At 38.8% G+C, this 23588-nt stretch overlaps 1 protein-coding gene across 1 annotated transcript; it reads right to left on the bottom strand.

The window, feature by feature from the left end:
* Window positions 1-19: 19 nt before the first annotated feature.
* GANC (glucosidase alpha, neutral C) lies at window positions 20-23490 on the bottom strand. The gene is made up of 24 exons (XM_056493958.1): window positions 23406-23490; window positions 22293-22355; window positions 20917-21025; window positions 20253-20380; window positions 19554-19736; window positions 18690-18735; window positions 17281-17347; window positions 15899-15995; window positions 15148-15328; window positions 14126-14279; window positions 13510-13745; window positions 12458-12584; window positions 11449-11528; window positions 10446-10589; window positions 10112-10208; window positions 9661-9762; window positions 8933-9176; window positions 7624-7688; window positions 7024-7100; window positions 5711-5785; window positions 5212-5325; window positions 4589-4701; window positions 2982-3085; window positions 20-2119 (listed from the first exon to the last, which is right to left on the bottom strand). The coding sequence occupies exons 1-24, from the start codon at window positions 23432-23434 to the stop codon at window positions 2010-2012; spliced, it is 2745 nt and encodes a 914-aa protein (XP_056349933.1). The 5' UTR covers window positions 23435-23490; the 3' UTR covers window positions 20-2009.
* Window positions 23491-23588: the final 98 nt, after the last annotated feature.

Genomic DNA, 23588 nt, shown 5'->3' with positions numbered 1-23588 from the left:
AGGAAAAAGGCATGTAACCTGCTTCATTATTACTTTATTTCACTTTCCAATTTCAGAAATAGCAGTTAAAATATTTTATTAAATTACCCAAGACAATAACTGTATTCTGTTAGAAACAGTGCTGTGCTTAAGTAAGCTTTAGTAAGAAATCATCAATCAAAGCTTAGAAGTTGATAGAAAAATAGGATCTGTCTCTCTTTTCACAGACGTGAAAGATTTATTGGCCACTGTTCTACCTGGATTAACACATTTGCATTAAGCACAACAGTATTTATGCTGCCAGTTCCTAGAGTGGAGGCTCACATTGTCTCCTGGAAGGTGCTAACAATTAGCTCTGCAGAATAAAAAAGAAGGAAGCGAAGGGTGGGTCTGGTGGGGAACAAACTACACTTGAGTAGTCAAGAGCAGATTACTCAGTTTGCTCTCATGCTGGCTATTCCCAGAAATCTGCCCTGCACAGGACAAACAGCAGCAGGTGGGAATGTCAGGGGGGATTACTAATGTTATGTTACCTTTAGCTGGAAAAATGGTGACCATCCTTCTTGTTTCCTACAAGTTAATTTATTGATATTTTTAGAAAATTCTTCCTTATCTTACTGAAAGAAATTAAATGAACTAGAAATCCAGAAAAACCAGAAACCCAACTGATGACATGTTCAGGTTTGACTCAAAGCAGAACTGGTTTCAAAATAATATAGCTGACAAATGTAGCAAATGGAAATGGTAAACAAACCCTGTGGAGCAATGGCAGCCTGTGAAAAGAGATGCCTAATGCGGAAAAGTCTGAGGGAACAGGCAGGATTCAGTGGATGTGGGACTCAGGATGTCTGTTTTGCAAGCAAAACAAGCATTAAAACACTCCAGTTCCGTTTGCAGAGATGGTGAGAAAAGAAGGCAAGGGAACATTAGGCTGAGTTGCAACAGAAAGGAGAAATAAGCATAAAGTGGGACGCCTAAATGGAATTAATCCCATTAAAATTAAAACTTGCTTCATAAATGCCTAGCTCAAATCTCAGCCAGATAGTAAAAACTGATGTGACTAAACCTTGTATAAAGAAAGCCAAAACTTGGCAGGACTTGGAAGATGTGGAAAAGCATAGCTCCTTCACTGGGCTGGCTTTAATCAATGACATTCAATCATCAATGCCAATTCTTTCCTAACAGGAAGCTTTTTTTTTTAAGCAGTGCTTGCAGATGGAGGGGAGCAGTAACATGGAAAGTGTTCTTGTGTGAGCATAGCTGCTATCCTAAGCCAGTACTGCACCTGTGAGGACCTGTGCCTTTTTGAAATCCAAGTTTCTAAGCTGGCTGTTATGGAGCCTTCTGTACCATTTTACCACATTACTGTCTTCTACTATTGCACAACTGACTGGCACAAGCTACCCAACCCTCACCTCCAGTGCCTGAGCTGTTTGGTGAGCCTGCTGTTTGCTTTCCTGTGCAGACCAGCTAATTTTGCATTGTCATAAGGACTGGAAAGCAGAAGTTTCTGTGATCATGCTGGCTGGCTCCTTCTATGTTCGTTTTTGGAAGGCAGCTGGCAGGCAGAACTCTGGTGATAACCTCTGTGTCTGTCATAGCTGCTGATTCTGTTTTTTGAACTGGCCCAGATCTTCTAAAATGCTCCAGTCTCTGAATACTGGGATTTTCAAATACTTACATTAAAGCTGTACCAACAAGCCACAATCTCACCCCACCAACTCATAGGTTTTTTTTGCAAGTAAAGGCAGAACTGAAGCTTAATGCCTAACTGAAGCTAGTCTAATGCAAATAGTATTTAGCTTATTTCCCCAAAGATCCAATCCTAGTGCTATTATTTTGCTGAACAGAAAAGTTATCCAAGTCCAAATTAGTACTTGAATAGAAAAGTTGTAAGAAATGTTAGTTTGGGTGTATTGGTGGAAAATGTTTGTTGATTTAACTGTATTCAAGTGAGCATTTGAAGTCCTCCCCGTTTATTTCTCCTCATCTTCTCAATGAATGGTTTATCTGAAGAAGTTGCTTTCCTTTCAGCTGATACAGATCTCCCAGTCAGCATCAACACTCAGGGCTAAGTTTTCCAGTGTCAGTGCAGATGTCTTCATATCATACGTGAAAACCACTTCTTTTTTTTTCCCATCTGAACAGGACAAGAGAGTTTTCTATTTAATTTAAGAAGAATCCTTCTCAAACACAGTTACACGATTCTACAGTTCTTAGTTCTGACTGTCCCCACCACTGGTGGAAAGGATTGATTAAAAAACAAATAAAAGTCAAATCTTCCCAGCACACACATAAGAATGCAGTGGAATAAGAAAGTAACTATTTCTTTTTTTCTGATCTTTCAAACTATGTAACTACTCAAGGACTTTTCTGTAAAAATAACTCTGGTTTCTGCACAGGTGTGTCCCTCCAAGCACCTTTGACAGGTGAAGGCAAAAAGTCCACTTCCCCATGACTCTCAAAGTGAAGGGACATGCTTGGAAAGCAACCAGAAATTGTAGCCCTTTCTGTAGATGCTACTGCCTATCCATATGGGATATCTCACAACTTCTAGAGATCCCCATATAGTCAGGAACTCTAGAGCTTCTGGGTGAGCATGGAAACAGAAAAGTGAGTAAATCTGGGTTTGTCTGCAAGTTTCCTGTTCTAGACTAGGCAGGTTGACAGACCTGAGCAAACAGGCCTTCATTTGAAGTACTGTCTCTGCTCATGTTCTGCACAGGACAATGTTGTCTGAACATGTTCATTCCAAACCACTTTTACTGATGCAATTATCATCTTTCAAAGTCAGTGTTCTTCAGTTCTGCATGTAGTATTAGCAAGTTCCTTTCAATAAATTCTGTCCTTGATATAAAAAAAGTAGCAAAGCAAACTAAACAAAGAGGCTTCCTATGCTGTAACACTTCCATTGTAGACCTGTCAGTTTGACACCTCTAGTGAATGGCAGCAGAACAACAGAATTTCAAAAAATTGTAGTAAAATAGAAGTCAATTCATTACCCTTGGAACTGGCTGTCACAAACGTGGGTTGCTTTCCAAATCCCAGAATGATCACCCGCTCAACTACACATGCAGTGTGGTATTGTCCACTTTCATCTAAACAGCTGAAAAAAGAAAATTATTTCATATACATCAATTTCTTCCCATCAGTATTAGTTCAGTATCACACAAATATTATTACTTTGGTCTCATCCTGAAAGCTCCTATACTTGTTTCCTTTCCTCTATTTACCTTTCTCTTAAAATCAAGTAAAACTTTCTCCCATTGTAAGCTGATTTTTTTCACTGCATATTAGATTTCACAGTCAGAAGAAAAACAGCTTGAAAAGATATTTCATGGCAAAAAGCATGGCTTTGAGGACCAGAAAAGTTCTGGATTTTCAGAAAACAGTAGTTACAACCCATAAATATAAATGTAAAGCTAATTTTAACATTTTTTTCAAGTAAGATATTTCAATCTGAGACAAAATTATGTTTAATTTTGTAACTAATTTAAATTTTATTAAAAAGCTCTAAAAAGACTCAAATCAAAATGCAACTCTCTTAATGAACAGAATATTATATCATTAATCTCAAAATGACTTTTTTCCAACTTCTAGATTCACTAGCAATTTAGCAATGTTTTTCCTTTCTTATCCTGAAATTTTAAGCTTTTCAGATTTAATATTCCAGATAAAGAGATCTGAAGTATACTTTTAACCACATTATACAAGCTAAACTAGTTTTGCTCTCTATTAAATGTTGTAGCTTTAGGACCAACTCCTGCATATTTTTGAAGCTTGAAGGACTAAAAAACACCTGTAGAACCAACATTTATGCACTACACTGTGCAACATACCTCAATAGTAGAAGCATTACAGTGACATATTTGTCATCTCTTTCCTTACAAGCAGCTAAGGATCTCTTTGGCTTTTAGGTTTTGTCACTGAGCCTTTGCATGTGGTGTCTCCTTTCAAGTGCTTTTCTTCATCTTAATATATATGATGAATTTATTGATTACATTGGAAGACTGTAATGGTGTGGGGTTTTGGTTCCCAGACAGAAGCATTGAATACCTCAGGTTGGAAGGGACACATAAGAATCAAGCCCAACTCCCTGCTCCTTGAAGGACTATTTGAAATTAAACCATGTGGCTCAGGTCATTATCCAGATGTACTTTGAACTAGGAAAGGCTTGATGCCTTGACCAGTTCCCTGGGGAACATGTTCCAGTGACTGACCACTCTCTCTGCAAAGATTATGTTAGAAAACAAATCTTAGAAAATACAAACATTCCAGGTGTTGCCTACTTGCAAATCTCATAATTTATCTTTTTTGTCTCTCTGATAGCTTTTGCTCTTTCTAAGGACTTTATATTTGTGTCAATCTGCAGAATCTCAAGTTTGACTAGGCTGAAACAATATAAGACTCAGTATTTCATCTGTCACTGCCTTCAGACTTATGTAGAACAGTGTACCTCTGCAGTATTACAACAGATTCTGCACACTCTTGGACTTCACTAAGCAATAGATGAGACTAATACTGCCACATTTGTAAGAAGGCCTCATGAACTAGAACAGGCATTTCCAGTGACAGTGTGTTAGTGGCTTTTGTCCATAATTGCTGTTACCTGGAAGAGAGAACGTTCTTGTGGAAAGTGAATTTCCGATACAGGAACTGTTTCTTGTGGAGATACTGAAATGAATGCCCATCATCTATGTAGAGCTCACCTATGGCACAGGCCTGTGAAATCACCAGAGAGAGCACAAATTAACAGCAGCTTCTAGTGTTGAATAATGAAACTGTTCTCACTATATGCTTCACATTGAAGGTGTTTATTTTTCTTTAGCAAGCTGTATCCCTGGAAGGCTCAGGCAATGCAGCCCTGAGAGTGCTGGACATCCTGGTTTTGTAAACTGATGCAGGTGCCACGTGTCACCTCTTTATTAGCAAAGACAGCTGTGGGAAATTCCCTCTCAAGGGGGAAGAGAGGAAGTCTGTGGTTTGCTCATTCTCTGCTCCTTCCTCCCAGGGACTAGACAAGGGCTGAAAAAGGTCAGAAAAATGTTCTGCTATGCTCAGAGAAGACAGTGGGGCAGAGGTTTGAGTCCCCTCAAACAGCACAAGTAGAGAAGAGCCATTGGGCACTCAAATGTAGATGCCATTGGGCTGATTGAACAGGTAGCAAGGGCCTACAAAGATCAGATGGAGTAGAAGAGATCTTTGTAAAAATGGAATGGTATCTCAAAGTACCTCTTTGTCTAAAGCCACGTGGAGCTCATAAGAAATATCTATCATCCATTCAGTGGATTTTCCAGCTGTGGTCTTCAGTGGTATCACAGTGCCTCCCCGCTGGAATACAGGAATCTACAAAAACACAAAGCCAGAGCAGAAGAGCTCCTATACTCTGATAATGTTATTTTAACAAGGATCAGAGGTAACAGAAGTTTGCTCAAAACTTAGAAATGAACTTTTAACACAAATATATAAAGAAAATTATTTTACTAACAATGGGAATAGTAGTAACCTTCTGTATGTATATAAGCAAAATAATTTTCATTGGAAAAGCAATCCTTGTATCTCCTCACTTCACCACCAGGACACAGTAGTATTCAATCTAACATTAAAGGAGATGAGACTTTTATACAAAAGCTATTTTAGATTATATTTCTACAAGGAAATGGAACTGTCACTTTCTGGTTCTGACTATTGACAAAACATATGAAAGTACCATTTTAAAACAAAAACATACATTCTCCAGTGTTACTGGGATCTTCACTGTGCCTGCATCTTCCATTCGCCTAAATTTTCTGAAATCATACCAAATCTAGAAAAAAATGAAAAAAAGAACATGCATTACACATATGGCAAGATCTGTTCCCTCTGCTGATGCAGTTACTCTCCTGCTTAACCTGTCACTATTCCAAACAATCTATTTGATATACAAGAAAAAGCATTTATTTTTAAAATAAATGACTTCCTGGATGAAAAGAATAAATTATAATTTCTGAAACACAAAAATAATCAGTTGAATGTAGAAATGTCTGCACAATGTCTTGTATGTCTTAAAACATCTGGAAGTGAAAAACATTGAAATATGAAAAACATTGAATTTTTTTTTTTTTTAAATCAAGTTCTTGAAAAAGCATATTTGTATTGAAGTGAAAATTAACGAAGCTGCTAATAACAGGTGATAGGAGAGCTGCATCTGAATCTCCTATCCACACCACACCTGCCATCAGGTTTTACTGCTTTAAGTGTGCCAAGCAGTCAATTGCCACAGAGATCTTGATAGAAGTATTTCCCTTAACTTTTCTGAAGAGCCTAGTCTGTTTTTCTCCTTAAACTGACGAGAATTCTAAGTGTTCTCAGGTGCGTTAGTGGAGTCACAAGACTCTGCATGGTCTCATACATTCCCTTTTGCTGCTTACTCTTTAGAGTCTCAGGCTTTCCCTTAGCAACTATTTTCCCCAAATCATTTCCCTTCCTCCGCTTCACAGCTGCTGTAGCCAAATGCTCTTTGTAGGAGTGGACCATTGTGCCATCCTGTGGATAAATACCTTTCCTTCAGAGAGGAACTGTTCTTTGTATGTGTCAGTGTTTGCTATACATGTCAGAGGCTACTGAGGCTTATCTTTCCTTGTTAAAATTTTCCTTCCCCACAGTTTTCCCCTGATTTCCTTTTGACCTTTCTTCAAAGTTCCCTTTTTCCCCCATATAAAATGAGAAATTTAACTGAAAGAGAAATACATGAGGAAAGTATATTGACAGTGTAGAGAAGCTCTTTCATGGTGATTGATGAGACACAGCAAGCTTTGAAGAGAGATTTAAACTGGGCGACTTGAAATTTGTGCAGCAGCTCTTGGAAAAGCAAGAAAGTAAATTTACTGTGAGCCAAGCAAGCAAGGCATCAAGATGGAAGGAAGGGTTCAGAGTGGCACAGCATGGCCAGCCAAGACTTGCCACAGCAGCAGTGCTCAGCAGTGATTAGATGAGGAACTGGAAGGTTTCTGCATAAAGAACTTCTTTGGGCTGAACAGTTGAATAATTTATATACATCCTTACCTCCTCTGACCCTGGAAACAGAACTGTCACTGTCTTGGCCTCTTTCTCTGTGACTGGATGCACCAACAAAGCATTGCCTGGAGAAAAATATAAACATGGCTATGGTCCTCAAGGCTGCATGTCCCCAAAGCAGAACCTATGTGCTCTGGGGTTGTCAACTTCCCACAGCCATTTCAGGAGCTTGCTTGGTCATGTCATATGCTTAGGTTTGCTTTCTACTGAAGAAAAGGCCTGTGTAGTGGGCTGATGGCTGACTGACTTCAGCAGCCAGTCATATCACAGTAAAAACCAATGATGTTTGTTTACTACTGCCATTTCTGAAGCAGACTGTGATCTTAGCTGCCCCACTGCACTTGATGTTTCAGGTCCAAATCAGTCACGTTTTTTCAAAGTGACTAGTAAGATACAGCTGAGTTTTTGCATCTCCTATGTCCTCTTTTTTCAAAGTGCTGTTTAAACAAGGTCCCTTAAAGAGGTCTCAAGTTCTATATTCAATTATAATTTTTTTAAGTCTTGGGCAGCGTTTTCATGATTTCTTTTTATCATGCAACACCTCAAAACTATTTAACTCAAATTCCAGAGAATAAGACACCTGCTTACCCAGCATGTACTCATTTTCCACATCAAAAGTTTCCATTTTCCCTGGAAACTCTATCCAGAGTGCCCTGGAGAAAAGAAAGATAATGGAACTCAGTTACATTTTTCCTCTCTGATCAACCTGTTTAAGTCCTTCTGGCATTTTCAGGATCTACTTTCTCCCTCTCTTTACAAGGCACAGTTATCAAGAACTGAAGATAGGGCAAGATCATTTTTTGTGTCAGTTACTCAAAGTGCCCCTCTGAGTCACTGCTGAGGGTCCCCAGCACAGCATGGGTTAAGACACTCCAGTATACCTATCTCTACATCTGCGGCCTCGTTTTCTTCCCTCCTGCCTTCTTCCTTACAACCTTGCACTACATCCACCTTCCTTCTATCAAAGGAGAGATGAATGAGCCTTTGTGTCCCAGTCTACCAGCAAGGCTGGCCCCTGATGATCTAGTCCCTATTCTTAACAGCTCCCTGCTGCTTTTATATCAAGTCTTTCTTTCAAGAAAGAGAGAAACCAAGTATATATCAGTGCATAAAACAGGTGCATTTACACCTATATACGTGCAGACAGGCACACTATGTCTGCAATGCAAATTATCTTCTTAACTCAAACCACTCAACCCTTGTCAAAAACTTATGAGATGTATCTGCATAACAAAATATAAAGATAAATGTGTGCAAAAGAACACATTTGTTCTAGGGCAACCAAAAGCACACAGATTATAATCTATACCAGGGAGATCAATTACATTCATCTCCTCCTGCATTCAGTTCCATAGAGGTACATTTTTAAGAAGTTAGAGAGCAACAGAACAAATAATTTATTTTCTAATTTCATTTCTGTTCCAGATTATTAAATTCTCTACTAAAAGATAAAACTGTCAGTATTAAATAAGATTTTAGAACAATAACAATTAAGCAGTAACAAATATTTTCATGAGGCAAATTGGCATTTACATTTCTAGGTCAGCAAGTTCAGGGTCCATTAAGCACTGTTCTATGTACTGGTTGGACTACTACGTCTTTATCGTGATGAAAAGTCTGAAGTCCGGAATACCTTAGAAAGTTTAAAGACTGCAATGTGTTTATTGAATTAGTGTGTTCCAGGTGTCATTTGGGAAAAAACTCGAAACATAGTTTTCCTCTGAGAGCCCTAACAAAGCTTGGAGAATGCATGAAAAGAGAATTCAGTATTAGAACTTTTGTGCGTTTTTCTCCCTTTTAATAGTCAAATAAGTAACTGCAAAATGAAGAGGGGGTGATTTAACTTCCCTTCTCCAAGTAAGCTCCTGCAGATACCCTCCAGGCCTCATGCTCTTACCTCATGACGGGCTCGGCCGCCGTGTGTGCCCGATAGAACAGAGTGTATAAGTAGGGCAGGAGGACGTAGCGCTCTCTAATGGCTCTCCTGATGATCTGGGTGCTCTTCTCCCCAAAGAGCCATGGTTCGCGCCGTTTGCTCTCCATGTTAGAGTGACCTCTGAAGAAGGGCTGGTAGGCTCCTGCCTGATACCAGCGAACAAGTAACTCTGCTTCTGGATCTCCAATAAACCCTCCCACATCAGCTAGATATTGCGCAGACAAATAAAAATACACAGTTGTGGAGATTGCTCTGGAAAATGTGAAGCTCTCCTCTAACAAGCATTCCAAGTGTACGAATCCATGCATTTCACAGTTTGTTCTGTTGGGCAGCTGCTTGTCCAAACAAGAATAAAGAACCTGGTGTGACAAGTTATGCTTTGAAAAAAAATCTCTAGAGAGATTTTGAAGTCTAAATGAGTGGATTTCCCAGAGACAGAGGACTGTCACAGCAATGCTGTGAACAGAACACCACCTGAGGCCTGCTGGTCCAGATGGGACACAAATACTGCACAAAAATTAGTGAAGACATGATTGTGTGAGCCAGGTTTCAGGCTTCTGAAACCAGACTAATCTGTGAAACCACCTGGAAATGCACAGGGCTGTTGAGCTTTCCACCGTCTGTGTTGAAGACTGCCTTGGGAATATAAGCTTGGTGGCACCATTTATGCACAGTGAGAAACACATTACCTCCACAGAATGAAATCCCTGCCATGTTGATGGTAAGAAGCATTGGAATAGATATTTTCAAGTAACTCCAATCTGCCGTGTTGTCTCCAGTCCACACTGCCCCTGGAAATACCAAGTTTCAGCATTATGCAGAAAAATTGAATGTATATCTCAGTTTATGCTTGCAGTTAAGGAAAGAAGACATTGCATCTTTTTTCTTTTTCTTTAGACATGCATGCTTCTGAAATAGGCAATAAAAGCAGATACTGGTTTGTCACAGGACACAGTTTGCTGTTCTACCTTTGACTGGTATACACCTTGCCAGCCTTTCCTGATTTTTTTAATCACTTGCACTCTTTGTGAGCTTAACACATCAGTATTTCTAAAACAATTTCTGTCCTCTCTAGACTACTGTCCATCAAACTTAATAGAACAAAGCAGCAAGGAAGGCATCCAGCTGATCCTTACTTACCATACTTCTGTGATCCAGCAAAGAAAGATCGTGCAAGGACAAATGGTCTCTCTTTTCCTGAAGAACGTCTGATGAGTCCCTCTGCAGTTGCCATTTGCTGAAAATTATGAATAGAAAAGTCAGGAAGACAAACCAATGCAATTTACCTTATTATGGTAGTAAGGCACAGATGATGCCACATTTTCTTGTGACCAATCACAGCTTATTTCAAATATTGCAATATCCAGGAGTTTCAGGCATTGATGAAAGTTATAGAATACCTACTACTGTGTGAAGTACCTCATGGCACGCACTCCATGAGAATAATTGCTGTTTGTGTCTCCAGATACTGTACCTGGTAGAATCCATAGAGGTTGTGCACTTCCCGATGCTCCCAGTTATTGTAGTGCACAGCATCTTTCTGCATTGTTAGTTCTGCCTCCTTGAAGACTGAAGGCTCATTCATATCATTCCATACAAAGAGGATATTAGTGGATGCCTGTGACACAAGGTTGCAATTAGGTCATGAAAGAGCCAACCCTGTGACTGAGTGTTTATCTCAAGTGGGTGTCAGGCCAGTCTGGGGTATGAATAAAAACAGCAGCACAAAAGCAAGACTCGGTAATTACACTTCTCAGGTCACTTGAAAGCTCCTAGTCATTCATCTCATCCCTCTTAGAGGCCCTTCTAGTCAGGGTAGCTGCCTGCAATCCCACTTGATCTTTACAATTCTTATAAAACTCAGTAGGCACTTGCTATTCCTGCTTTCTGGTGAGGGAAAAGTGGCATGGAAAAGAGACATATAAAACAGCCATGCAGAAAAATCAGAGAAGGCCAGATGTGAAAGCTGGAGAGGAAAAGCAGCACGGGAAATATCTACTGTGTATGTCTACTAGGGAAGTGGTTTCAACAACTCTACTGCAAACCAGAACTTTGGGTGAGGGCAACTGGAGGTGTGGAGCAATGGTCACCTGGACACTTTGAGCACTAGGTAGGAAGGTCAGGATGAAGTGACTGAGCTGTGAGAGTGCTCTCCCACATCACTCCTTATGTGCTATCATGGTAGTAAAGGCTGGAATATCAGCAGCTGTTTTATATTATGGGTTCTTAAAATGCCTGAAGTTCATCCTTTCTACTGCTCCAACTAAGTGCACATGTTCACTGGTGGCATATAGGTTCCAACTGACTTAGTGTAGATAAATCCAGGGAGAAAATCCTTCTGTAGTACTTCAGCTTATCAGGGTATTTTCCTCAACACTACAATAATAGAGCTACAAAGGCCAACAACTTGCTTAGACAGTATCTTATCTCTTCTCAGGCTTTCTGGGGTATGTAGATCAGAGCAAATAAATACAAACCTTGTATGTTTTGAAGGCAAATTGATCTGCATACCATTTTCGCACTTCAGGATTGGTGAAATCCAGGTAACAAGAGGAACCTGTGATGTGGGAGATCCCAATTATTCACCAGATTTTAAGAACATTGTCTTTGCATTAAAATACAATGGCCTAAAGCTACAATGGTTTCCATGGGCAGCAATACTGTAGTTGCTATTTTTTCTGAAATTAAAGCTCAAGAGCAAATTCCAGGCTGACTTGGAATTTGGTACACTCCTTGCCATGTTGTGAAGGTCAACACACTTAGATTCAGGAGGCCTGAAATTCAGAATCATTTAAGGATGACTGCTAGCAGTTTGAAATATGTTCACAAGCCAGCAAGTAGTCAGGGAAAGATAACAGCACAGGTATTCTGAGCTCAAACAGAAAATTGTCAGTTAGACGCTGAATAACTATATCCTGCCATGCTACTAGAAGTTGTAATACGTCCTTGATTTTTCCCATAATCGTCCCTTTGCCAGGATTGTGGGCTTCCTGTCTGTAAAGAAGGGAGACAACCTCCTTTGCTTCCCTGCAATGACCTATTCTCATGAAACACAATATGTCAAATCACAGTATTATTATTGAATCAAACTCTTCAGGATCAGGGTTCCCTAAATTTCATCCAGCCTACAAGCTGTGCTCACTGCAACAGACTGGACTGCATTTGTGTGTCCAAGACAAGCTGGGAAGTGGAATGGCTGTTCTCATCAATAAATCCAACTCTTTTAGTTCTAAGCACTGGGATCTGCAGATCTAATAGAAGTAACAGAGGCAATCTATAGAGCTGAGGCAATCAGGACATGATTATACCAAACCCCTCCATTATTACAAATTATATTAATTTTTAATTACTACTATAATTGTTAATATTTAGAACACATGCAACAAATACAAGAATTTAATTCTGATTCCATGGATCCCAATTAAATTATTCTGCAAACTTTTAAAAATAAATAGCTTAAAATATAAAGACAGAGTGGTTTTTTACCTGGCCAACAGATGCCCTCAAAATCTTTCCCATTTCTGTCTTTCACAAAATATCCCTTTTCTTTTGCCTGTGCATACAGAGTATATGAGGGATCAACCTTAATATGAGGATCTACGATGACCACAAGCTGCCAGGGTAAGAAAATAAAACACATATTAACAGAAGCTGTGCTTAATAAAACAGTAAGAGTTCACTTTGATAAAGGCAGAGAATGACTTCATCTCAGATAAAGAAAGAGAGCTGTGTCCCTAGTTAGATACCAAGTTTTTTATATACTGTGTTAGACATTTGTTCAGGACCTGAACTTAAAAGGAGTGCATAAACTCAGCCCTCTAAAATAAATGACAGAACCCATTGTTTCACACAAAAGCAAGTACCACTAAAAAAATGTTTAATTCACTGCTGTATTCTGCTAATGGAAAAATATTTGACTTCCATGTTCATGTGCCTGCTTAAAATCATGTGCCTTAAGGTATTTAAATTAGTTTTAGTTTGTATAGCATACAACAGCAACAGGTATTGTATTTTGCAGTTACACTCTGCTGCTTGGCTGCAGAGGTAAGAAGGTACTATAGCTCCGATTGAGAGATTATAAAACTTGAATCTATTTCAACAATCCTCTGTTCATTGACCTTTGGCAAAGATCAAGCATTAAGCAATTCTACAACTCAGTAATTCCAATGAAAGTATTTTAGCTGTAAAATAAAAACACAAAGAAAAGCTGAAGCAACCACAGAAAAGCTCATGTTAAGAAAAATTTTCTGCTGCATTCATCAATGACAGCACCAAGCTGCTTCTGTAACATGGAGTTTCACATGGGGCAAATTTAGCTGGATTTTCAGGATACAGAACAAACTACTAAAGAATAAAATGATATAAGGAGCTGAATTAAACAAGATAGCATGCTGGACGCATCACCAGATGGCAACACAGTCTAATTTATTCTGTTGTAGTTTACCTGTTTACAGTATCTGAAGTACCCTGCTTAAAGCTAGATTGGGTAGATTCACAGTACAGAGAAATCTTGTCTTTCTTTCTGCAATATTATTTACCTTGCGTTTTTTCTTCCTGAGATGTTCTTGCATCTTTCTGGGGTTCTGAAATTTCTGTTTGTCCCAGGTAAAATACCTCTTGCCATCTGTGTGCTCTATATCCAGCCATATGACATCATAAGGAATGTCATGTGCATCAAAGCCAGCATCCACTGCCTTGACATCTTGCTCATCTTCATAATTCCACCTGCACTGATGGTAGCCCAGAGAAAAAAGTGGGGGCAAGGCTTGAGTGCCTAGAAAGAGTATATGAATGAAGATAAAACTGTCAATAAATTCAGTCTTTCTACATTGTAAGGCGGCCTGTCTTGATAGTGATTGGCAGTTCTAGCCCCTGTGTTTCACCACTTCATCTAAGGGTGTAGTGTCAGGTAGCAGTGATTATGCTGGCTTCTCGCTTACAGCTAAGTTTGACCTGTGAATGCTAAGAAAAACAAGGATAGAGGCCTGTCTTCACAAGGCACGAGCCTTTGATCTACACACTGCAGTTTGGAAACAACTGGCTGCCTGCACACAATGGGCTAAGTAAATATTGACCCACTCTTGGGTACAGCATGCTCCTCAGAGAATCTCCTGGTAAGTGTGCCATTCTGACTCCAATTATGTGAGTTAGTACCTGTCAGCTGTGCAAACTGCTTGAAGATATCAAATGTAGTGGGTCCCATCAGCAAGAAAACATCAATGATCCCACTTTCTGACATCCAGCGTACATCAGTCAGAGGCACAGCTCTCTGCTTAGCAGTCTCTGCAGCAGATCTGGATGGAGTGTGCTTAGAAGGAAAACAAGGTAAACCTGAATCTCCCTTTCTACCAAACTTTTATTCAATGAAGGAGCAAATAGGGAAACACACAAAATTCACTAACACATACCTGGCAGGTATTACGAACACACACTGAATGTTTCTTATATATCCTTCACAAATCCTTTACTTTGCATACCACTTACACACAGTAAAGTGACAGATAACGAGAAAAAATAATTAAAATAATTAAAATTAAAAATAAAATAATAAAAATAATTAAAGCATTTCCATAATTAAAGACTGTGAATTTTCTGTAGGGTCTTTGAGTAATGTCTATAGCGTAAGTTTAAAAAAAAAATTAATCACATAACACAGTGCTGGAAAAGCAAGATTTGCTGTTTTTGTCATTGTTTCAATTTTTAACAGAATTCATATGTTTCAAGAGTTGGTTCCTTTCCTGAACATTTTATGTTTCTTCAAGGTCAATTACATTCCACAGAAGAATGAGCCTGCTATGCAGAAATCTTTGGCAATTCCAAGAATTTAAACACTCATAAAATAATTTCTCAAATCCATGTGAATGTCAAGATTTTTGTTCATTTTTTCTGCCTTCTACATCTATCTGTGTAGATTTTTTTCTATGTATTTTCTCTCTGCCTCCTTCTGTAGACCTGTTAAGATACAAGATCCATAATATGGCTCTTGAAAGGAGTAATTTCTTTGTTCTTTCACTTTAATACAACAAATTTAGCAATAAGGAGGACAGGAGGAAGAGACTGACAATTCTTCCTTAGTGAGCAGAAGATAAATCTCCAATAGTGTTATTTTCCTGTTGGCCCTGTCCTGAAGGGTTTTATTTTGTTATTTAATTCTGAGGAAAGTGAATAACGCTCACCTCAGCTACTGCTTTTGTACTAATATCCACCAGTGTTTCTGAAGAGTTCAGCCAGAAGATCCCTGCAGTTCTGTTAGGCTTGTGTGCTAAGAGAAGGGGTACTGAACCATAAATGCCTATTTTGTCATGTATCTTGTGGCCGAAAATATCCAAATTATAAAGCCGGTAGGCATCACCATCACTAGGACAAACAAACAGATGTGTTTGTTACATGTAAGCATCTTGCACTGGGCTAGTTTTAAATCTATTGCTGTCCCACTAAACCTGCTGAATACTCTGTGAGTGCTCTGTGTTCTGGTCTTTTGTGTAGCATCCAGAGCTGAAATGTGGACTGCCTAGATTACCGCTTCTTTGCTTTGGTCCTCACTATCTGAAGCAAACAAGATTTTTGAAAATGCCAGTGAGACTCCTGTGTGTTTGCTTTAAATCCTAAAACATTATTTCTGAACTCTCCCATCCTCCCATAGAATTACTCTTTTGTGAGTTCTGCTAAAACATAAACAATACTAAAGGTCAGAAAATAACTGCATGGAAAATCAGGAGAGAACAAAGGGCCATTCATGAAATTGCACACTAAGGAAAGCAGAACGTCTTACTCCATATTGATAGGGGCTACAATTCAGTTTGCTGTATCATTAAACTAAAATATCTGCACTGAATTATTAATACAATGTCATAGCTCTCTTCTACAAAAAAAAAAAAAAAAGAAGATATTGCATTCACTAGCAACCTGGCACCTTGACAACTTTACCTGGTGTTTTTGAGAAGAAGCGTTTCTGTGCGTTGTGGTATTCCATAAACATGCTCATATCCATGTAAAGAGAAGTCCACACCTACAGAAGTAGGACCTGTGGAAATAATATTAAATTATGAGAACACAAAGTTCTTAAGCTTATCTGAAAGGATAAACCAAAGGAAAAGTAGGTTTTAATGTTTCAATAATTAGCTCTTTAATGCTTCCTTTCAACTTCATTTCCATTATTACTTCTGTTCTATAGAGGTAATGTTTGAAAAAGATTTTATTGTATTTCTTCTGATTTTGAACTTCTTAACAAGACAAAATTAATCATTTTAACAGAAAAAAATCCCCAAATCCATGTAATCACAGGTCTCTTCTTTATTCAGTATTGAAACTGAATAAAATTATCTCCTGTTTCTATCCCAGTACCTGGGATAGGAAAAAATAAAAAAAAGCCAAACTTTGCAGCACAGGTGCACTTCAGAATTGGAATTGTCTGTTTCCCACTGGTCTTCTCTTCAGCCTCAGCCAGGAGAGTAGCATGCACAAGAGTCTCTACCACTGATATCATCCTCTCACACTCCTGAATCCAGAGCAACTTTTGGCAGGCAGCCAGAGATCCTGCAGACTGCCAAGCAGAGGCTTTAGGATCAGAATCTGACCATATGGACTTTATTCTTCTTACACAGAAAACAAAAAAACATGATGCTGGCCTAAGACATGAGAAATATCATGAACAAGAAGGGCAACAGCTTCTTGCCCTTTGGGTCTTGACTGCGAACTGAGGAAGTTTCTGTCACCAAAAGAAATTGCTTTCAGACTTCCCATTTCCTACTGCAGCTGCTGAGTAGTGCTGGTTGCCATAAAAGTCTGCATGATAATGGACATAGCTAACCAACTTAATTAATATAGAATACAACAGGATGGACAGCAGATCATCATATATTTTGGTAATTTATAATTTAAATTGTATTTGAGCTACTGCTCTCAGGTGTCTATAACCATCATCTTTATCACTTAAGATTACTCAGTATTTCCATTTTTAGTCCACACTCCAAAAAGTCTGTGACAATTATTAATGCTTAGGTATCATGATTTCTGATAAATCATGAGAATAAACTACAGCTGAAGTCAATGTTATGTACTAATACTAAAAAAATAAGAATTAAAAAAAAAGTAAATAATGTATTATATACAATATAGACATGTAAAGTGAGACAATGCAGATAGTGTTGATGCTGTGTCATGAATGGTAAACAGTGAGTTGATGAAATGGGTCACATTTAATGTGCTCCCTCCTAAACAGAGATCCAATGAATATTTGCAGAGTTCTTGTCAAATTGTTATCCATCACTGATTAACACAAAGTTAAGGCAACTGAAAAGCAGACTTACCATGAGCTTTGATGTCTAAGAAACTGCCAAATTTCTCTTGCCAGAGACCTAGATCCTCTTGTTTTTCCTGCACAAATAGAAATAGCTAAGTCTAGCAGATGAAACCGCTCACATCATGTATTTCTCAGAAAAATACTTTTATTCACATGAGATTTATACTGTTTTGTTTTTGGTTTTTTCTGCCACATATGGCTAATATGAATAAATCAAAAACAGAAATCAGATTCAGCTGCAGGAACTTACACTGAAGAACTGATGTGTGTATGTTGTACACAAGTAGTCTGCTATAGCATAAAAGTAATATCTAAGGTCTTGGATAGAATCACAGAATGATGGAATAGCCCAGCTTGGAAGGGTCCTCAAAAGATTGCCTGGTGCACCCCTTAATAGTAAAGGGAGCCTTGATGAGATTATCTATCAACCTGTCTGAACAAATCTTGAAAACATCCCATGATAGGGACTATGCCTGAGAAGGTTGTTCCAGTGAGTGATTATTCTCACTGTGATAAATGTGTTTCTTCTCGATATTGAATAAATTTATTAAATGCATGGATAGAACCAAACAGAAAAAAAACTATACAAACAGAAACCCCCCCAAATAGTAAAGGTCAGACAACAGAAAAAGCTCTTCACACTCTGGAGTGCCTGTAACTGATACTTTTAACTTCCTTCTGTCCTGTAATTCATTGTTGTAGAATTTACACTTCTTGCAGTGTCTTCCCTAGTTTTCTTTTCTACATTGATCCCATAATAAGTGGACGTGGCCTCTTGCAGTTATGTGACTTCCCTGGCAGAAATCAAAGCTCAGACATAAGTATGCTGAAGGCAGCACAGCTCCTGCCATTTATAACAGGATACCAGAGTAAGCAGCCATGTGCAGGAGGCTAAAATTGTATCACACACACAGCTCAGCCTCCTGGGAAAACCGCCATGTGCCTCAATGCACTGCCAGGACCTGGTCTATTCTAAGAGAGAATTTTATTTCTATTAAGCCTGAATGTATGCGGAGACATATATTTTAACTGTTATAAGAAAGGTCTTGTTCTTTTGAAACTCTCTTTGCAATGAACAGGGAATTTGAAAACGACAACTACCGCCACAAAACTCCCTTTTACACATCTACTCCAGATCAAATAAGAGAACAAAAGGGAAATAAATTAATAGTAAAAAGGCTATAGAAAAAAACATTTTTGTGCTAAATCTACCTGATGGATGCCTTCTACAGACATGGTAAAACACATAAACCTTCCTTCAACTATGAATTTGTAAAATATCTCACTACATTATACCAAGTCCTTTTAAAAAGTGGTTAGACTGTATTTGTAAATATACGATAGGGTAAAATGAACATGTAATTTAATTTCATTTTATAAAATATTCCTGCTGGAATTGCAGTAAACATGGATTACCTTGGAGGAATCACTTGCTGCCTCCTCATTTTGTGCTGCAGGTTTTCTAGTGAAAATAAATACATAGAAATAATCAGTTTATTGTTAACATAAGCAAGGCTTTCAAACAGAAACATAAAACAGCACCATTCATTGCTTTGTACATTATGTAAGACTTTTGGTGCAAGCTTGCAAATAATTTTAATATTTAATGCCTTAAAATAACTTTCGCTCAATACTTGAGTTAGGTTGATTTGTCAGCCTTTCATGTGTATTTCTATCTGCATCAGCATTTTACCTGTCCAGAAGATCCTCACTTCTTTATCATTCTGTTATTCTCTGTTAATTTCAATGTTCAAAATGATGCTCCACAAGAGACATGCTTGCTATGCCCATTTTTTAATTATCACGTATCCTGCACTGAGGTTTTTCATCTTCCCAGCACTTTGCAGTGTGATTAACCTCCAACATCTTGCAACTAAATGGCACACTGCAAGTTGAACAAAACTTGACTTCTAGTGAATAACTTACTTCAAGAGTAAATTTAGGGATAAAAAAAATATGAAACTAATAACCTTATCATATTACCATTACTTATTCCCCAGGAAAGACAAGGGGAATCTGGATACTTTAGTGTTTTGCAGAATTGGTGAATAAATAAGGTTAGCATTTTGCACATGGCTGCTGCAAGGGATTAAAGCAGTCTGCAGCTTATTGATCTAGAATTTGTTAAAACTTCCACTTGTATTTAGTGTACTTATGAAGTAAAAGAGAAGCCATGTTTCAGGGCACAAGAGCTTTCAGAAACTGCAATTCCATAGAATTGTTTATCTTCAGCTACAGCACGACCAGTATATACAATGATGTGATAGACAAATGCTGTACCTGTCACTGGGAGGTGATTGTAGGTGCTCAAAATACAACAACCCATTGGAATTCATGCTCATAACAGTCTCACCCTTGGACTGCAGCTCAACTTGGAAAGGGTTTGCTGTGACTTGAAGTTTGTAGTCCTCATTAACACTTGACAATACCAAAATACCTGCCTCCTTGTGGGATATGAACAGTCTGGCAAGTGAAAAGCAACAACAGTTTTATATTACTCAGTAGCACATGAAATCCACTGTAACTAAATAACAACTGATACAAAGGGTGGGCTAAGAATATCTGTATACATTACACAAACCTCAAGGCTAATGTTGAGCCAAAGAAGGCCAGAAATACAAGCTGTGCTCAGCGTTCACTGCATAGTGCAAAGTGGCTACAGAACTGCCATGAAAACTACTCAGAGCTTGCATTCCTTTCACATTTACAGGTAATGCCTTAGGCAAAAACTTTGCATTTGGAGCAAGTAGGTTATTTTCTGATTGGGTCAAACAGGCTCAGATTTTTTACGCGCAAGATAAAGCTTACTCCTATGTATTTAACATCATTTTTTGAAAGTAAATTAACCACATGCATTTTTGTTTTCTCTTCCTGTAACAACTTTATACTGTAGAGAGACAACTATGCTGTAATATAAAGGAGGAAGATGTAAAATATTAAGGTGCTAAATCATCATCACTTAACTCACCCATCACTTACCTCTGGGTGGTAGGTTCCTTTATAAGAACATCAGGAACTTTGTATCTTGCTCTGAGAGGAGATGTCTCATCAATTTTAAGCCTGAAAATATTGCCTTCTATTTCATAAATTTCTACTTGTAGAAGAACCTATGAGCAAACAAACAGATAAACTCATAAGGATAAAAAATACTTATTTTTAACACAGCATCACCAAACACTTACTATCTGGAAAAAAACCAAAACATGCCTGCTTTCTGATTTAATGTTCTTTACTATTCTTGAGAGTACAAATCATCATCCATATGAATTTACACCAGCTAATTCTACTTTACCTATTTGAAGAAGCAATGCCGTTTAAGTGAACTCTTTATCTTCAAGCATCTGATATCTAGCATTACAGGAAAATAACTTATTATTTTGAAATAGTGGAGAAAACTCTGAATTAAAAAAATTTTTCAGATAAAAAGTGTTCTATTCAGAAGCCTCTTTTTTGTAAAGCCATTAATTTTTTAACTAATTTAAGTTAAATGCTGATTAGTAAGGAAATATTAAGGCTGACAGTTTGCATTATCTCTCCAATATCTATCACTGAAGAATCTCAAAACTTGCAAATATTATCAGTCGTGTTGACAATATTCACTGCTCTTTCTGTAAGCACCTTCTTAGGCATGGCGGTATCTCACCTTATTCTCCTCATGAATGATTTGGAATTTGACACTCTCATCACTTAATGTGACTGAATCCAACAACACTCGATACAAGGATTTTCCAGGATTTAGAAGTTTCTGACGCCTGTCAAGAGAGAAAACTGGTTTTGGTCTCCCTAGTTCTCATATCATACATGTATGATATAAGCTCCCCAGTAGCTTATATCATACAGAGGGACCTAATATTGTTAGAAATGTTTACTTAATAATTTAGTATTGAATTTTTTCAAAAACAATTATTAGCACCTCAAGTCAAGATAGTTCTGAGCACACCTAAATGCTTAAAAATGAGATGTTAGAGGGGTTCAGGGGTTCACCCATTACCACTCTACATGTTTTTTAATAAGAATAATAGTCTTAATTCAAGTGTCCAGTTCTTAGCTGAACAGTTACATTACTGTTCTTTCATTTATCCCTAAAATTTCAGTTGAATACTCCGTTTTTCATTTTGTCATATATCCCTGAAACTCCCCAATGAACACCTTTTACTTTCTGGGGTGATGAAACAGTGTGTGTTTGTAATTTTTAACCTCCAAATACTCACTAAGGAAATAGTTTCTCAATAAGTCTGATGACTAAAAAGTTTTGACTACAGCTTTTGGCCTTGATAATGTTTTTAGCTCAGAAATTCTGAAATAAAAGCTCTTTCAATTACCTGTAGAATTCTCTGTGCCAAGGCCAGGTTTTATGAACTATTTGAAGATAAGTGTCTTGGAGGCTACCATAAAGACAAACTTCTTCATTAATAAACCAAATATGTCAGTGACTAATTGGTGTAACAATGGGCAATAATTTCTTTCAGTCAGTAAATGAAGGAACAAAATGGAGGGAAGAAAAAGGTCGAGAGCACACTTAGAAATGGAATGAGAAACATGACTTAGCATAAGGTTAGCTTTAAGAGACTAGTGACCTAGAATTTAGATTTGACACTGAATTTTGGCCAAGGTACTTACTCAACAGTACTGTAATCACACACGCTGTTGTCACAGACTAATGATTTCTATTGAGAGTTCTGCTGCTTTGAACTACAAATAGTCAAGAAACATCCATGTCAAGAGAACAACCTGCACCTGAGTGCACTTAAAATATTGCTGGGGCTTTGTCAGATGAGAGGACTGATCCTTTTGAACTTTAACAGAAGACATTCTGGGTGGAAGATTACATGTTTTAAAGTCTGCTGATTATTATATATATACTATAGGTAAGTAGAATGCTCACCTTTGAAAGATAAATCCTGAAAGTAGCAGACTTGCTGTGATTAAAAGTCAATGAATAACTACTTCCTTCCATAAAACTTACTTTTTAAACTACTAGTAATTTTAAAATAACCACCACACTACAATTCTCCATACCTGTAAAAAGCAATCTGGTTGCATTTCTTAAAGTTGCTTTTGTCCACAGCCTCATCTTGGACACTAGAAAGAGCAGATACAGAAAGGGTTTAAATGTGTCCATCAAATACGTGCTGAATGATCAGGTGATGGGGGTCCTTTTCAAGAAGGGTCAGGATTAAAGACAGTGCAGAAAACTCTGGTCCAACGTAAAATGTGATGGACCTTGAACTACTGTGTTTAGACATGAGAAGAGTTTCTTACATATTCAGTTTCATGCTGAACCATTTCCTTTTTAAACTCTGAATTTTTGAGAAATGATTGAGTCTGTGGCTAACAGAGGTGAACTTCAGAATAGCTGAATTCTTATAAATTTGCATTTTGAAGCCAGGCCTCCCTCTGCAGTCATTACAGTTAATTATTATTTTCCAGTAATAATGGAAAATATTACTCCCCAGAAATGGGGAGGACTGTCAGAAAAGAAATCCTGCACCCTTTTCTTCAACCTTCAATGGGACTGTCAAAGGAGAGAGGCTTCCAATGGTCCTGCTGACAGCTCTATGTTATCTTTAGGCTTGAAGTAACCTTTAGATTTATTAGATAACAGTACATTTTTTATTTGCCTGAAAGAAAATGGGCTGCTGGTAGTGTCTATCATCAAAATATTTCCCAGATCATGCTGGATTCAGACACAGATGGAAGGGAATAAGGTATTAGTTCTGGCAGATGCTTATGGAATACTTATTAATTATATACATGCAACATAGGAAATGCAGACGGCATCCACTGGGGCTCAGTCACAGTTACAAGTCCTGGACTATTATTTGAGATCTCACAGTGACCGTATATTTAGATCATTTAGCCCTTCCCATTTTTTCTTGAAGACACGTCCATCCTCTCGGGTTTTGCTCCAAGTTCGTGTGTCTCTGTCGGCGCACTGGACACGGCGCAGCCCGAGCCGGCCCCGGCGCGGCGGGTCCGCTCGCCGCCCGCTCGGCCGCGGGCAGGCTGTGCCCGGGCAGGGTCGAGCCCAGCACCGCCCGCCCCCCAGCCCCGCGGTCCGCACCCCGCCCTCCCCGGAACAGTGGGAGCGAGGAGGGCGCCGGCCGAGGAGCGCCTCCCAGGCTGCGTTACCTGACTGCCCCCGGCGTCCCCGCCTCCATGGCGGAGCTGCCCCGAGCGACCCCCGCGGAGACACGGGCTGGCGACCCGCCGCCACAGCCGGGAGCGCCGCGGGCCCCAAGCGCGGCCGGGCCGGAGAGCGACACCCGGGGGCGGTGACAGCCCGGGCCGCGGGGAGCGCTCCGCCCACCGCCG

The sequence above is a fragment of the Oenanthe melanoleuca genome, chromosome 5 (assembly GCF_029582105.1).
Source record: "Oenanthe melanoleuca isolate GR-GAL-2019-014 chromosome 5, OMel1.0, whole genome shotgun sequence".
In the NCBI taxonomy this organism is placed as follows: Eukaryota; Metazoa; Chordata; class Aves; order Passeriformes; family Muscicapidae; genus Oenanthe; species Oenanthe melanoleuca.
This window is presented reverse-complemented; position numbering and strand designations above follow the sequence as displayed.

What these genes read in the sequence shown, in the direction of transcription:
- GANC (XM_056493958.1), bottom strand. Translation starts at nt 23,434, where the DNA reads ATGGAGGCGGGGACGCCGGGGGCAGTCAG. An exon ending in CTTAGACATCAAAGCTCATG is followed by an intron (nt 15,996 to 17,280) that starts GTAAGTCTGCTT and finishes TTATTTCCACAG; the next exon opens with GTCCTACTTCTGTAGGTGTG. An exon ending in AAGAACGTTCTCTCTTCCAG is followed by an intron (nt 3,086 to 4,588) that starts GTAACAGCAATT and finishes TTCTTTTTTCAG; the next exon opens with CTGTTTAGATGAAAGTGGAC.